This window comes from Mustela lutreola, chromosome 5 (genome assembly GCF_030435805.1).
Source record: "Mustela lutreola isolate mMusLut2 chromosome 5, mMusLut2.pri, whole genome shotgun sequence".
Taxonomy (NCBI): Eukaryota; Metazoa; Chordata; class Mammalia; order Carnivora; family Mustelidae; genus Mustela; species Mustela lutreola.
In genome coordinates, this window is record NC_081294.1 from 84,766,809 (window position 1) to 84,783,195 (window position 16,387).

The window sequence follows — 16,387 nt, forward strand, 5'->3', positions numbered from 1 at the left end:
TTTGCCAATGCAAAGGCAAAGAACCACCTCTGTGGGGACTGCCTGGACCGTCTGCTAGAATTCCAAGTCCTGGCTCTCAATGTGCCTGCTTTAGCAAAATCCACAGATTGTGGGCCCAAAGGTCTCAATTTTTAATAAGTTCCCCCAGGTTATTCTAACGCACAGTGAAGTTTGAGAGATACAGATATGGAGAAAGAGATTCAGTCATCTGAATTACAAATCGAGATACTGAGACACTTAAATTTGTCCCCGAGGAGGGATAAACACAATGCCTTGATCTTCTGACTCTCAAACAAATGTTTTTATTTTGTTTTGTTCTGTTTGTCTGCTTTTATGATATCAAATTCTTTTTAGCTTCATGGTAAAAGACTTCCTCCATAAATTTTACACTGAGGTCTGGTTATCCAAGGTTTTTAAGGCTTAGCTGAGACAGGAGGCAAAGGGTTCTGGCAGATCCAAGCTTTATTATTGCTGAACCCAGGAGAAATAGATTTTTAGGAAAATAAATGATTAGGATTTAATAGTAATGTCAAGGAAGAAGAGACAGATTAAAAAAAATGATAGGATATCAGTTTTTGATCGATAGCTTGATCAGGAACATTTATTTTTGTTACTATACAAAGAGTTATCTAAATAGGGCAACTTTGTGCTGACACGGCCATCTCTGGTTTGCAGGGAGCAGAAATGTCTTATGTGTGTCAGATATTTGAAAATGCTTTCCTATTCATGATCCCCTATTTGATATCCACATCACTCTGGAGAAGTAAGTGTTAGCATATCCAACTATGAGATGAGATTCAGAGAAGTAAAGAGACTTCCCTAAGCCTAATTAGTAACTGACTCTCATGTGGAGCATATTAGAAAATTTTACTACAAATAACTGTTTAGGAGTTTACCATGTGAGGAATCTCTCTGAGCACTTGATAGGAATTTTCTCATTTAATCATCACAACGGCTTTTTATAATTCTCTAATTTGACCCTCATCACAGTAACAAGTTACTGATGAAGAAGCTAAGGTATAAGGAAATGAATCACTTTTCATTCATTCCTCTACTCATTCAACAAACCTGTGATAAGCTTCTCAGTTCTAGACATTTATTTAAGCTGTAGGGATACAGAGGTCTGGTAAGACTCTGCTTTCGTGGAGGTGACACTGGACAATAGAAATAAGCACTAAACAAGGAAATGGATAAATACATAAATCACTATGAAATGAATCAAAATAGACTGTGGGAGTAACTGGACATGGCAAGTATTATGTCTTGGACACTGGGGCAGATGAAAGGTACTGGGGCTGACACCCAGAAAAGGTATACGGCTGCCTGGGAAAAGGGGGTAAAGCCCCTAAATGCGATCAGCCTAACTTTTAATCCAGCGAAGAGGATGGAACAGAGTCATCTGGGGGCGAGGAGGGGGAAGCAGTGGGAGAGGAGTCAAAGAGAAGTGGAAGAAACATCCTGTAATAGTAGGGAAAATCCTTTGACTTTGAGAAAGGTAGAGAGCCACAGACGGTTTTAAGCAGGGCAGTGACCTGAAGTGATGTACTTTAGAAAGCTTGGTCTATACCAAAGCGGGGAGATCCCATTCAGGGCACAGTGGAACTTGGCCAGGGTCATACAAGTGATGGGCAGGTAGTGGGGTTGCAGGTAGTCTCAATGTTTAGATCTGGTTTTCTGAGCCAGGCTTCCTAAGGAGGCAGACATCAGTCTTACCAGCCTGCTATCCTCACCTTCTATGAACCCTGTGCTCAAGGGCCTCCTGCCACACACAAGAGAATCTCCATAAGGACAGGGGTTGTTGCTCTCCCCAGCAACCGGCAGAGGAGCCACTGGCAGCAGCAGAGCAAGGCCAGAGCCCTTCTCAGGGCTGCGACCCTACGTGGCCTCACTCACCTTGGACTTCTCTTGATGCAGCTCTATCTGGATATCTGTGAGCTTGGTCCTGAGATCTTCATTGGCAGCTTGAAGGGCGACGATGAGCGCTTCGGGCTTCTCGCCCTTATTTCGCCCTTTCTTAGACATTGTTCCTTTCTGAAGGGAGTCTTGTTTGTAAATGCCTTTCAAACAGGTGCTGCCATGTTACTGCTTTGTATCGTGGGTGCGATGTTTTCAGCATCTACTGCGTGGTGCTCCTTGGTAAGGTCTCCTCAGGTGCTGCCCTAGAAGCCCTGGGAAGAGGCAGAGACGGTGATTATGGCTGTGGCAGGGGCCTGTGCTAAGGGCCAGGCAGGGTCTCTCAGCCTGAAGTACTTGTATAATCCTGCTCCTGAGGGATCCTGCCCCCAGATCCTCTCATCCACTTGGCACATGAATTTAGAGCCATCTTTCAAAAGATGTGGTCTGGTCCTATCAATGCCCTGCTCAAAATCCTCCAAAGACCTGTAAGTATTTGAATATATTTTTCACATCTGAGTGCATTTTAGGTCTAAACCTGCCTATTCTCCTAGCTTATCTCCTCCATTTCACTCACTTACTCTCCAGCCCTAAGAAATCCCCTTTCTGGGGTGCCTGGGGTAGCTAAGTCAGTTAAGCGTGTGACTCTTGATTTCCACTCAGGTCATGATCTCAGAGTTGTAAGGTTGAGCCCCACCGCCACATCAGGTTCCATGCCCAGTGTGGAGATTCTATTTCTCCCTCTCCCTTCAGTTCTCTTTCTAAAAGGGAAAACAAAACAAAACAAAAACAAAAAACAAAACCTTTATTTATTTATCTATTTATTTATCTATCTATTTATTTATTTATTTTTAAGTAGGCTTCATGCTCAGTGCGGAGCCCAATGTGGGGGTTGAACTCATGGCCTGAGATCAAGACCAGAGCTGAGATCAAGAGTCGGTGGCTTATCTGACTGAGCCACCAAGGCACCCCGGAAATGCTCTTTCATTTTGTGATTCTTGCTCACTTCCCATAAAGACTTTCCCCACCCTGTTCATTTCTCTCCATGCTCAGCCCAGCCTCCGCACGAGAGTTCCCTTGTGTTCTCATTCCCACACCCTCAGACACATACATGTTAGTTTGGCTAAATTTTATGACCTTTCAGATCTCAGCTTCCATATCAGTTCCTCCTGGAAGAACCTCTAGATTATTACATGCCATCATTATTTAATGGTGGTCACACCTCCATGAATCTATAAACTCTGTGAGGGCAGGAATACATTATTCCTATTTATAACTTGCTTCTCAGATTCCATCTTAAGACCTGCAATATACCAGTTACTTAACTGGTATTTGTGAAAGGAAGTCAACTATGTGATGACTATGTGTTGCCCTATAGAAAGTCCACAGTTTAAGAAAATCCCATATACAGGGGCGCCTGGGTGGCCCAGTGGGTTAAGCCACTGCCTTCGGCTCAGGTCATGATCTCAGGGTCCTGGGATGGAGCAACACATAGGGTTCTCTGCTCAACAGGGAGCCTGCTTCCTCCTCTCTCTCTCTGCCCGCCTCTCTGCCTACTTGTGATCTCTGTCTGTCAAATAAATAAATAAAATAAATTTAAAAAAAAAGAAAATCCCATATACAAAGAGCGAGAATTATACAATGGATAAACTATGAGGGGGATTAATTGTACTGCATTAACTGAGTGACTCATTTACTCCATTCAGTCAATATTGTTAGAGTTCTGTCTTTATGCTGTGGGAGGTACACTATGTTGAAATTGAAAATAAGAGTCCCGAGACAATAAATAAATAATAAAACCTTTATGTCTCTATCTACCTATCTTCATCGTTATCATTATCATCACCATCACCTATCTGATAACTGCCTTTAAAAAAATAAATACTACTTGTTTCAGAGTAGACAAGGACTCCTCCCTCCAATGTGGTGACTAAGGAATCTCCTTGAAGATGGTGGCATTGCCTGGAACTTGAGGAGTAGGATGTTAACAGATGTAGAAACAGATGAGGCATCCTGAGTGAATGAAATGTAGGTGCCGAGATACAGGGAAAACACACACACAGAGCAAGTATTTTGTGGGGAAAGAGGAGGCCTGATCAATTAACCCAGAATATAGTTGATGGGCACTAATGCTGGAAAGGTTGCCTGGAAATGACAGATTGAGGAAGACCTGGAACACGAACCTTAAGATTTTGGAATCTCCCCCCAACCCCTCGTAAGCAGTCGGTAAGTTGCTGAAGTTCTTGGCAGGTGGATACCCTAACAGGGAAATGCTTTGGTGTGGTTATTCTGGTGGCAGAGTGGGGAGAAACTGGGGACATGGAAGCTGCACAGAAGGCTACTGAACTTGCCAAGGTGAAAGATGATACAGCCTTAAATAGAACAGTACCAACAAGAGAAAAAAAAAAAGAGGGATGTGTCTTAATTTACAAATTCTTAAATGTGGGGCACCTGGGTCACTCAGTGGGTTAAGCCTCTGCTTTCGGCTCAGGTCATGATCTCAGGGTCTCAGGATCGAGTCCCACATCAGGCTCTCTGCTCAGCGGGGACCCTGCTTCCTCCTCTCTCTCTGCCTGCCTCTCTGCCTACTTGTGATCTCTCTGTCAGATAAATAAATAAAATCTTTTTTTTTTTTTAAATTTTATTTATTTATTTGACAGGCAGAGATCACAAGTAGGCAGAGAGGCAGGCAGAGAAGAGGAAGCAGGCTCCCTGCTGAGCAGAGAGCCCGATGCGGGGCTCGATCCCAGGACCCTGAGATCATGACCTGAGCCGAAGGCAGGGGCTTAACCCACTGAGCCACCCAGGCGCCCCAATAAATAAAATCTTAAAAAAAAAAAAAAACAACAAATTCTTAAATGCTTCACAGGAACGAGGAGGTCAGAAAAATATGGATACTAAACTGTTAAGGTCAATGTGAAAAACATGACAAGATACTAGAGAAAGTTTCTCACACAACCTTTTAGAAAATTGGTTACTGTGTACAGGGAGGTGCTTCAGTCCAAAACTAAGGGGAATTCCTACTGGTCACCCATATGCTCCAGCAGCTGCTGTTCTCTCAAGCCCCCTGGTATTCAGCCTGGAGGACCATGCTGGGATCCTGGGCTTTGTGCCATCCCCACATGAGCACCGGGGCCATGCCCTTTGCAGTGTGACCCTAGGGGAAGGGATAGGAAGAGGTTAGGAGGTAAGGAGGACCAGTCTATCTCCAGAAGTCATGGAACTGTTCACCACATTCTACCTAAGCTGGATGTTGGAGTCGTTCTTCACGCATATTTTACAAATGTTACCAGATTACTGAAGTACATAGCTAGGAGATGTCGAAGGGGCTACCATTCTTTGTTTCTAGAAGTGAAATGAATTAACAAGGATTTATCAGATTTTTATGACCAATACCACTAGGCACAAAGATAAATGAGACAGTGTTTAATTTCAAGCAGGTGCTAGGGGAATGAACTCACATGTTTTTGTTTAGCAGGTTTCTCTTCCTCTTGCTGATCTCTAAATGTTGCTGGTCCCCTGGGCTCCCCAAAGCTCTCTACACTGGCTTCACCTAGAGGGTTATGACTCCCCATTTTATATCCATAGACCTGACCATTCCCCAAACCGCAATTCAAATATTCAACATCTTACTTACCAAATCTATTTGGATATCTGACTGGTGTATCAAACATAACCTAACATGGATGTCTTTATTACTAGGCCGTCATAGCCTCATTCTCTCCAGGTTTTCCCATATCAGTAAATGCACCATCGTGGGCCCAGTTGTTCCAGATCTAAGCTTAGAAGCCCTCCTTTCGGGGCACCTGGGTGGCTCAGTGGGTTAAGCCTCTGCCTTCGGCTCAGGTCATGATCTCAGGGTCCTGGGATGGAGCAACACATAGGGTTCTCTGCTCAACAGGGAGCCTGCTTCCCCCTCTCTGCCTGCCTCTCTGCTTGCTTGTGATCTCTCTCTCTCTCTCTCTGTCAAATAAATAAATAAAATCTTAAAAAAAAGAAGAAGAAGAAGAAGAAGAAGAAGCCCTCCTTTCTTATTTCCATCATTCCTCTTCTCTAGTCCACTAGGGGTCCTGTTTGTTTTTCCTATAAAATATAATTCCCGGGGCGCTTGGGCAGCTCAGTGGGTTAAAGCCTCTGCCTTCAGCTCAGGTCAAGATCCCAGGGTCCCGGGATCGAGCCCCGCATCAGGCTCTCTGCTCAGCGGGGAGCCTGCTTCCTCCTCTCTCTGCCTGCCTCTCTGCCTACTTGTGATCTCTGTCTGTCAAATAAATAAATAAATAAATAAAATCTTTAAAAAAAAATATAATTCCCTTTGTTCGACTTCTCTCAACCCCCTACGGTGCTTTCAGAACATAGAGAAAGGAGGAATTTGAGTAAAACTTCAGTCACTTCATAGCTTTGTGGTCTTCCTGGATGAAGAAAGGGCTTTTCTGATTAGAGATACAGGAATGGCAGAGAGAGTGACTGAGAAGTACTGGAAGTCACAAATTTGCCAGATGCATTTAGAGAAGGTTGGTAAAAGGGAGAAGACAAACTGGATTAGATTGCACAGGTCCCTGCGTGACTGACGGTTAGATTTCACTGATAATGATTAGATTTCATTATGTAGAAAGGAAGCATTTGGACATAAGTGTAATGACAAGAGCTCAGAGTGACAGAGCTTGACATTGGACTAAGCACACTTGACATACTGCTCTCATTTCATGCTCCCTAAAAATAGGGGGGAACGAGTCACAGAAAGATGAAGTAACTAGCCTGAAATGACAGGTCATAGTCAGTGAGGCCTTCATGCCAGACTGGGATCCAGGCTGTGATGCCCAGGTTTGCACTGTCCCACGTTTGCATTTCAGAGAGGTAGCTTAGGCAATGTGATGGATGGTGAGTTCCCAGGGAGAGTCATATATCCCAGGGAGAATATGGTAGATAGAAAGCAGGAAATCAGGCTTCCTCATTAGTCCAGGTGGGCAGAAGACAACACTGAAGCTACCCATGGCCAGAAGGATGAAAAAGAACGTGGCAACTCTGACACATGGAGACTTTGACTCAATCATGTCTTCCTTTTAAACATTATTACTGGCTTAAACATTCTTCTCTGCCATGGTAAATAATGAGTACCAGCTTTCTTGCTGGTATTGCTTGTGGCAAAAATGTGCAATGCCATAGTCAAATTTTACATTTTAATCTGTAATCCTTTCTCCAAAAATATAATACTATGTGCCTGACTTCATGTATTTTTTGTCTGGGAATTATTTTTAACTTAGTCACATAAGGGCTAGGGAAAACAAGAGGGTTAAAAAACTAGAAACATGTTCAAGACAGAAAAAAAAATCACAGAAAGTTACTGATAGCGTCAGCTCATGGATACTGTAAGCTGAGCATCCATTCATAAGGATGATCTTTACATCCTCCTGGTGAAGGCGAACTTTGAGAAGCCTTTTCTGGCAATCTCACAATTCTCATGTAAAATTTTACTACCGTGCTTCAGTCACCCTGTGCTGCTGCTTCCCCCCTCCAACCCTTTTGGACAGCTTCACTGAGATAAAATTCACATATAAAATTTGCCCTTAAAAAAAAAAGTGTATTAATTCAGTAGTGTTAGCATATTCTCACTATTGTACAATTGTCACCGAAATAAATTTCAGAACTTCTTATCACCCCAAAAATAGACCCTATGCCTGTTAGCAGCCATTCCCTATTCCTCATCAAACTCTCACAGCCCTAGGCAACCACTAATCTATTTTTTGTCTCTATGGATTTGTCTATCTTGAACATTTTTTATCAAATGGAATCATACAATATGTGACTGGCTTTCATTCACTGTAGTAGAATAATGGTCAAGATTCATTCATATTATAGCATATACAGATATTTCATTTCTTTTCACTGCTGCATAATATTCCACTGTATGGCTAAAACTGCATTTCATTTATCCAGCCATCGCATGAAGGACAAGTGTGCTGCCTCTGCTTAAGTGGCCTGAGGTAAGCCTTCCAAAGAAGCTACCAGCCAGAAGACCTCTACAAGACAAAAAGTCTCACTGTGCATTCATGAACCTGACACAGTAAAACAAATGCTTTTTTTTTTTTTTTTTTAAAGAGAGAGAGAGAACATAAAAGAGAGCATAAACGTATCACTCCAAGCAGATGGAATGTTTCTGGACCACTCCAGGAGCTTGTGCAATGACAACATCTGACCCAGCAGGTGATCTGAATTCAGGAGGAATAGAAGCCTTGTTCACTGAAGGGCCAATCCTCTTAAAGGTATCAGATAATTAAGAGATAACCTCTCAGGAATCCTTGCATTTTAAAACATGGATCACTGTTTGAGAGTAAACCTTAATATAGAAGTGGATTATTGGGGGTGCCTGGGTAGCTCAGTGGGTTAAAGCCTCTGCCTTCGGCTCAGGTCATGATCCCAGAGTCCTGGGATCGAGCCCCACATCTGGCTCTCTGCTCCGTGGGGAGCCTGCTTCCTCCTCTCTCTCTCTCTGCCTGCCTCTCTGCCTACTTGTGATCTCTGTCTGTCAAATAAATAAAATATTAAAAAAAAAAGAAGTGGATTATTGATGCAAGAATTATAGTCATCATTTATTCATTCACTCATTCAAATATTTAGAAGAAATATTAAGTAGTGTTTGGGAGTAGATCTTACCAAATCTTTGGTATGGTTTGCTAAAATCTCCTGGTAAGTTTTAGCAATTCTAGAGCTCCATCTCTTTAGATTTTGATTTAGTAGTTGCCAAGTGATTCTGATGCCAGACCATTTTTGAGAATTTCAGGTTAGGAGAATGGGCTATGAGTTCCACCTCTCTGTTTAATAGAAGTGGATCATGGATAAATTTCTAGTTATCTAGGACTCACTATACCTCATCTCTGAAATGGGGTTGAGGGGAAGGGGGATATAATATAGGACTATGACATCAGACTATTTGACAATTAAATGAAAAAGTGTGATAGTCTCATAGAGTTCATGACAAACAGTTACCACTTACTGAATGCTCTCTTTGTACTAATGGCTAAGGTGGAGGAAACAAAATCACCTATAATAGAAGCGCTGTCCTCAACATCCTTAAATTGAGTAAGAATGATGGAAGATATGCAAAAAATAATAATTCAAGAGCCACATTTAAGGAAGGCCTCAAATATGAACAAAGCTATTCTTATTCTTGGTTCTCTACGGACTCATTTAGGCACCGACACAAAACCTGAGAGAGGGAGACCACACAATTCTTTGTCAGATGTATGGCCACATATTTGGACGAGAATGTGGCCACTATTTATTGAGCACTGTTCTTGGCTTTTCATAGATGTTAAAAAACCTAAGCATCATTCCTATCCTCCAGTGGCCTCCAGCCTATAAAAGGAGACAGGTGTTTATAAAGAAAGAACAAGTTCTAGAAAGCCATGACTGATATAGTTGGTAAATGCTGGATAGTGCCTTACTTTGGATTAAGGAGGACAAACACTTATTAGAGAACATGTCATGTGAGCTGAGCCTGAATGAGGCTGAGTATCTTACTGGGTTCTTCCTCTGTGCCAGGCACTCTGCTAAGGTACACTAACGTTAGGTACTAACTCATTGAACTGTTCCAATTCGCCCTTTCAGATATTTACTCTTATTATTTCTTAGACAGATAACTGAGGATAAGAGAGGTTAGTTAACTTGAAAAAGTTACACAGTTAAGAAATGGCAGAGCTGCAACTCAAAGACACATCTGTCAGCAGTCTCCAAAGCTGCTGCTAGTGTTTTTTGTTTGGTTTGGTTTTTTAAGAGAGAAATAGCATGTACATGCATGGGCCTTGGGGAGGAATAGAGGGAGAGGGAGAAAGAGAATACCAAGCAGTCTCCACGCCCAGCAAGAACTGACACCCAGCGGGTCTCACAATCCTAAGATCATGACCCAAGCAGAAATCAAGTAGGATGCCTCCACCTTCTTAACACATTAACACTTTCTTGAAAGACAGGAAGAGTTCAGCTCTGGTTGTAAGTAGGCTAAAGAGATGGCAAAGGTGTGCAAATATCCGCTGGGGGCTTACAAAATAGAATGGTAGAACGTAGTGGTTAAAAGATAAAAATATATGTATATAAAAAATATATGTTTATAAAAAATAAAAAATAAAAAATAAAAAATAAAAAATAAAAAAAAATAAAAAAAAAAAAAAAAAAAAAAAAAAGATTGGACTCTGAAATCAGAAAAACTGGCTTTGAATGAACCTTCCTAGCTGTATATTCTTAAGAAATTACTTAAACTCTCCAAGCTTCTGTTTCTTTATTATAATATGGGGAAAGGGATATATTTACTGCACTGAGCTCTTGCAAGGAATAAATGAGCTAAAATGTGTCGAATGATTAGTAAATTATTATCACCATCATTACCATGGTTATTATTTTTCTGTTTTTCTAACTATCCATGAAAAGCCAGCTTAGGTTTTAAAAGAAGAAGAAACACATTTATCACCTGTTCATGTTAAAAAGACAGGCGAGGAAAAGCACAGAGATCCCTGGGAAGTCTAATGGAATTCATGGTTATGCTTTTCAGGGACCTGCGTTGACAGGATCAGTATGCCCAGGAGTCTTGGCTTTGTCGCTGGTTTTTCCCTAAGCTATAAGCTGGATAAAGTCATTATTAATCTTGGAGTTTCCAATAAGGCTGTTGCCTTGGAGTCATGATTTGCAAAGCAACTGTAATACAAGAGGGCTAAAGTTCATATGTGTGAAGCTAAAAGCTTCACCACTGCTCTGTGATTAATATTTGGGTATGTCCACTCTACCAAAGCCTTGGGAGTTTGTTTCGGCCATTCCCCCTTTTTTTCTAAAGATGATGGCTTGAGTCAAATGTTTTAATGTTTAAAATGAATGAATTAAACTGCTTGCTTGATTCCTGGTGACCTGGCCGAGATACATTAGCACTCCTTAAACCTTTATTCAAGCAAAAAGTCTCACTACGCATTCATGAATCAGACACAGCAATTTGATATAAAAGACAGGAGGCTGCTGTTTAAGCCAGTCCAACCCTGGAGTCTTAGTTTCCCTATATAAAGGGAATGTGGTGGTGTGGCTACAGAGTCCCAGACTTTACCCATTAAACATCTGTTAGAAGAAAAGGAATCTGAATGGCTGACATTCAGCATGGTGGTGATAATGCATGTTCAGGATTGTAGGGTACCAGGCGTACATGTTTCCTTATGTTTGTTTTTCTCTCTCTCTCCTTGTCATGCCCTCTTTATCACCTAATAATAGTAGCAATTATTATTATAAATTATTTAAAGCTAACATGTTAAGGGACACCTGGGTGGCTCAGTTGGTTAAGCCGCTGCCTTTGGCTCAGGTCATGATCCCAGGGTGCTGGGATCAACCCCCAAGCCTGGAACCCTGCTCAGCAGAGAGTCTGCTTGTCCCTCCATCTCCCTGCACCCGTCTGTCCTCTCTTTCTCTCAAAACAAAAACAAAAACAAAAAAACCCCCAAACTTATTACTCCCAATGAATGTGGTTTTCTTTTTGATCTCAGGTTTAAAACTTCACATCAGAAATGTACTTCATAACATGTAGAATAAGAGAGCGCTCTCAGCACACATATAAGAGACATCTAACCTCTTTAAGAGGGCTTCTGAGGAAACTTGGTAGAAGTGATGTCAAATCTGGGATCCAAAGCAAAGAGGATTCATCCAGAACTGTTCCAGCCCGCAAACCCTTGGCTCTGCTCATGCATGCCTTTCCCTTTCTCAACCTCCTGGTGAACTCCATCCTATGCATCCTTTTTTTTTTTTTTTTTTTTTTTAAGATTTATTTATTTATCTGTGGGGCGAGGGGCAGAGGAAGAGGGAGACAGAGTCTCAAGCATACTCTGGGCTGAGCACAAAGCCTGGCAAGGGGCTCCATCTCATGACCAAGGGATCACAACTTGAGCGGAAACCAAAAGTTGGTGGCTTAACTGACTGCACACACCCCCCCATACTTCCTTCCAAGCATCCTTTAGGGACCAGGTCTGATGGAATTAGTTATTCCCTCATCTGGGTTTCCATTTTCACTTTGAAGATACTTTATTAAAGTATTCAGCACTCATTCCTCAATTCATTTACTCATCAATTGACATAAACTGATGAAACATCTTGAGCAGGGGATGTCTGTGCTAAACTTAAGAGACAGAGTCCTTTTTCTTCCCAGAGGAGGAATCAGCAGTTTGTACAGTGAGACAGTTGCATATATGATAGTAGATAGGAATCACAGGCATCTTGGTGGGTCAGGAAGGACTGCTTAGGGAAAGCACACACACACACACACACACACACACACACACAAAATGTGCCAACAAAGGATTGGAGGAAGAAATAAGAATGTCCCCAGTTGGGGCGCTGGGTGGCTCAGTGGTTTAAGCCTCTGCCTTCGGCTCGGGTCATGATCCCAGGGTCCTGGGATCGAGCCCCGAATCCGGCTCTCTGCTCCATGGGGAGCCTACTTCCTCCTCTCTCTCTCTCTGCCTGCCTCTCTGCCTACTTGTCACCTCTATCTGTCAAATAAATAAATAAACCTCTAAAAAAAAAAAAAAAAAAAAGAATGTCCCTGGTGGACAGAGCACTGAGTATGAAGGTCTTCATGTAAAAGAGAATATGAACGATGCTATAGAGAAACATACAGGCAAGAGCTTGGAGGGGAAAAGCAATCTTTTCAGAGAGACAGGCAGAGAGCAGCTGGTGGAGGACAGTTTAAGCTACATTAAAGGAGATGGACTTCACACCCATAGCATGTGTAGTTACTGAAAGATTCATACAGGTAAGTGGCCTGACCACATTTTGAATTCAGTAACAATCCTCTGGCAACTGAGGATGGAACAGACTAAAGGGGTAAAAGAAATGCAGAAAGGAAAGTTTAGAGCCTGTGGTCATAATTCATTTAGACTGTAGTTATTTTTCATTTACACTGTATTTATTTTTTAGGTGACTAAGTCCCACTTAAGGGTAAAACTGTGTTTTATTCACCTTTGTCCTTAGGGGACCTGTCAAGTGACCACCATGAAGTCCAACTGAATTAATATTGATCTGAATCCGAGGAAAACACTGAGATTGAAGGATGTGTTAAACAATTTCTATGAAGATCATTTATAATTAGGTCTATTATGGGAAATTTCTTTTACTTTGCAGGAGCCTTTGAATGACTGTTTTGATTTCAGGCAAAAGTTAAAGCTTGGTGTAACTGTTAAATAAACAAGAAAATTAAATGAATTTTTATTTAAGCTATGTGTTGAGATTTCATAATCCTTGCTGCTATCCATCATACTCCCAAGCTTAATTTCACTCCTCAGCACTGAGTAAGTCATCTTGCACTGTACTCTTTTGTCTGGGTTTAGAAGGCTTTCATAAGGGCTAGGTAAGTAAAGTAAATCTCTCAGTGCTATATTATCTTATTTGCATTGTCCTTTCTTTCTGAATTCGAAGTATTTCACAGCTGTTAGAACAAGAAGTACCAACCTCATTGCACATAGGGAAGAAATCCCAAGCAAAGCAGGAAACTATTACATATTCAAGGTCAGATAGCAAGAAGTATGCCTCAGAGACCCTTCCCCAAGGCAGGCATTCAACCTGTATGTACATCTTATTAAAAACAAACTGGTAGATTAAGTTAAAGAAGAAAACCTGAATCACTGAAAGAAGTGGTCTTCAGATAATTATAAGTGATAGCAAGCTTTTCTATTTTAGGTATAACTGAAACATATATAACTTATTCTGTTTCCTTGTTTTCAAAGACCTTGAATTAAAAAAAAAAAAAACAAAACTATCATAAAGGCACTTTTGCAAAGTGTCACACAGGAGCAGAAATTCTATATATAGGAGGTCAATCAGGTGTGCCTGCTATTAAGAAAGGGGGGTGCAGAACAGTATCTGTATTAAGATATACACTAGGGCACCTGGGTGGCTCAGTCAGTTAAGTGTCTGCCTTGGTCTCGGGGTCATGATCCTAGGGTTCTGGATTGAGCTCCACATAGATTCCCTGCTGAGCTATTCTCCCTTTGCCCACTCCCCCACCTCCTCCCCCCTCGTCCTCTCTCATACTCTCTCAAATAAATAAAATCTTTAAAAAAGAAGATTTATGCTGATTAATATGACTTAAGTAGAAGCACATCAAGTTTGAATAAAACAACTTCTGGATATACTGTGTGGTTTGAGTAGAACTGCATTTAATTTTCCACATTCTACTGAAGAGAACCTGGCTATCACTATTTTTCATATGTTATAAGACATTTATGATGTAGTATAATATTACAGAGCAATACAGACTATTCTATTTTTTAAAAGATTTTATTTATTTATTTGACAGAGAAAGAGATCACAAGTAGGCAGAGAGGCAGGCAGAGAAAGAGGGGGAAGCAGGCTCCCTGCTGAGCAAAGAGCCCAATGCGGGGCTTGACCCCAGTACCCTGAGATCATGACCCAGGCCAAAGGTAGAGGCTTAAGCCATTGAGGTACCCAGGTGCCCTGAGACTATTCTTTTTTTAACATTTAGGATTCTGTTTTGGATTCTGTCCCAAAGGCCAATGTATAACTACTTTTTTTTTTCATTTGATGGGATCTTGGAACCAAGACCGTAAGAAGGATTAATGGAAGGTAGTTAGCCTAACCCCAATGTTAAGTTATATGCTTATAAGGTTATAAGGTAATATAATTTTATATTATAAGGGAAATAATTTTAAAAACAGATCAACAACTCTCGAACCACAGTTAAATCATAGTTACTATGTTAGAGTTGAAGATGATGCACAATGTTTGTACCAAACAAAACTGCATGTACTATGTGCCAAAGGAGTGGGGAAAACACACGCACATATGTACACACACATGGACAAGAGAAAGTGCAGCAGGATGGCAAGGACCATCTTTCTCTGGCTCCTTGCTGAATTTCAGTGCCTAGCACAGTGCCGGGCACAAAGTAGATGCTGAATAAGAATTTCTCAATAATTAAATGACTTCAGGAACAGAGAAGTCCTTATGGTTAAGGCTGGGCCATGAAGGATGAAGAGGAGGAATCAAGGACAGACAGATAAGAGTGGGGAATAAAATATAGATCACAATGTCTGATGGGCAAAGTTAATTGTGGGGAACCAATGGACGGACAACTGGAAAAATAAAGATAGAGTAAATCATGCATGTGCTGACTGCCTAGATACTGAATTTATGTATTTTTTAATAATTACAAAGAATCTGATAAACATTTTTAAGAGGAGAGACATGATCCATTTTTTTTTAAAGGAAGATTAATCTTGAAGTTGTGTGTGGGGCAGAATGGAACAGAAAGGACTAGAAGTTAGAGGTCCAGATAGGAATCCACTGCCAATATTCAGAGAGAAAGGGAGGACTTTGGATTAGGATGGAGGGAAGAGGGCTTTTTCTTTCTTAAGCTAAAAGAACTCTTATTCATCTCCCCACCATCATTTTCTTCATCCTCACTCAAAACCTTTTCTCTTTATTGAGCACTCAGGATGTGCTGGGCACTGCACAATGCATGTGCACCTGCCCATTTCAAACTTAAAGCAAGCTATGAGACGTACGTGCTTACTGTTCTCCATTTATCGTTGAAAGAACTAAGTTGACAGGAGACCCGTTCCCTCACTTAAAGTCACAGAGCAAGGTAAATGGTATAACTAAGGTGTGTGTGAGCCTGAAGCTTCTTACAGACTTGAGTCCCTATACTTCTCTCATCTGGTGTGTAGTGTTTGAAGAGTCCACATAATATGCTCATTTGGGGAAGTAATGCCAGAAAGAAGAAAAGATCAAAAATGACAACCAACACTTGTACCTCGAACATTAGAAGAATGTGGTACCATCCACAAACTTGCAAAGATGAAAGGAGTCACACATGTGCTTAGAAATATTAAGACCTAATATTTTCAGGGTGCTTAATATAAGCCAGGCAGTATACTAAATAACATATATTCATTTTCTCATTTAACCCACAACATTAAAATACTACAGATTGCAGGGGGAAGCCCAATGCGGATTGTGCAACAGAAGTGTGCTGGAAGCCAACAGCAAAGTCAAGACATAACATGGACAGCCTCGCTCCAGAGCCCATTTGCCCAGTCACTATGCTGTACCAGAAACATGTTAGTTTGTTTTTAGAGAAATCACATTTCAGGGTGCACAGTAGTATCTTTTAATTATTTATTATTTACCCACTTTTAAAATTTTTCTCCCACCTATTCGAAAACAATTCCCAAGGCCTCAATCAGATAAACGCACTTCAACATAATGAGATTTAAGACATTTAACACGAAGTCGACAGTACGTGTATACACATGTATAGAGATAGGTGTTTAAATTGCAATAGTTTTCTTTGAGTAGTAGATGATGGGAGATTTAAGTTTAAACTTCTTAAGGCTTTTCTTCTCCCTCTCCAAGATTTCTTTAATAATTGTTATATAACTTCCATAATCTGAATGAAATAATGTTTCTTGGGGTGGGGGTGGGGGAAGAAGAATTCAGTGAGAAAAGAGGAGCAAAC

At 41.1% G+C, this 16,387-nt stretch overlaps 1 protein-coding gene across 7 annotated transcripts in view; it reads right to left on the reverse strand.

Moving 5' to 3' along the window:
- JAKMIP2 (janus kinase and microtubule interacting protein 2) overlaps window positions 1–16,387 on the reverse strand; it is a 175,537-nt gene that overhangs the window by 76,994 nt on the left and 82,156 nt on the right. For 6 of the 7 annotated variants that reach the window (XM_059174984.1, XM_059174983.1, XM_059174982.1 and 3 more), the window contains one exon: window positions 1,894–2,168. In XM_059174984.1, coding sequence (XP_059030967.1) covers window positions 1,894–2,022 — 129 coding nt within the window. In that variant the 5' untranslated portion in view covers window positions 2,023–2,168. Of the gene's footprint in view, window positions 1–1,893; window positions 2,169–16,387 lie in introns of those variants that run through there. The other variant, XM_059174985.1, reaches the window with a different exon arrangement.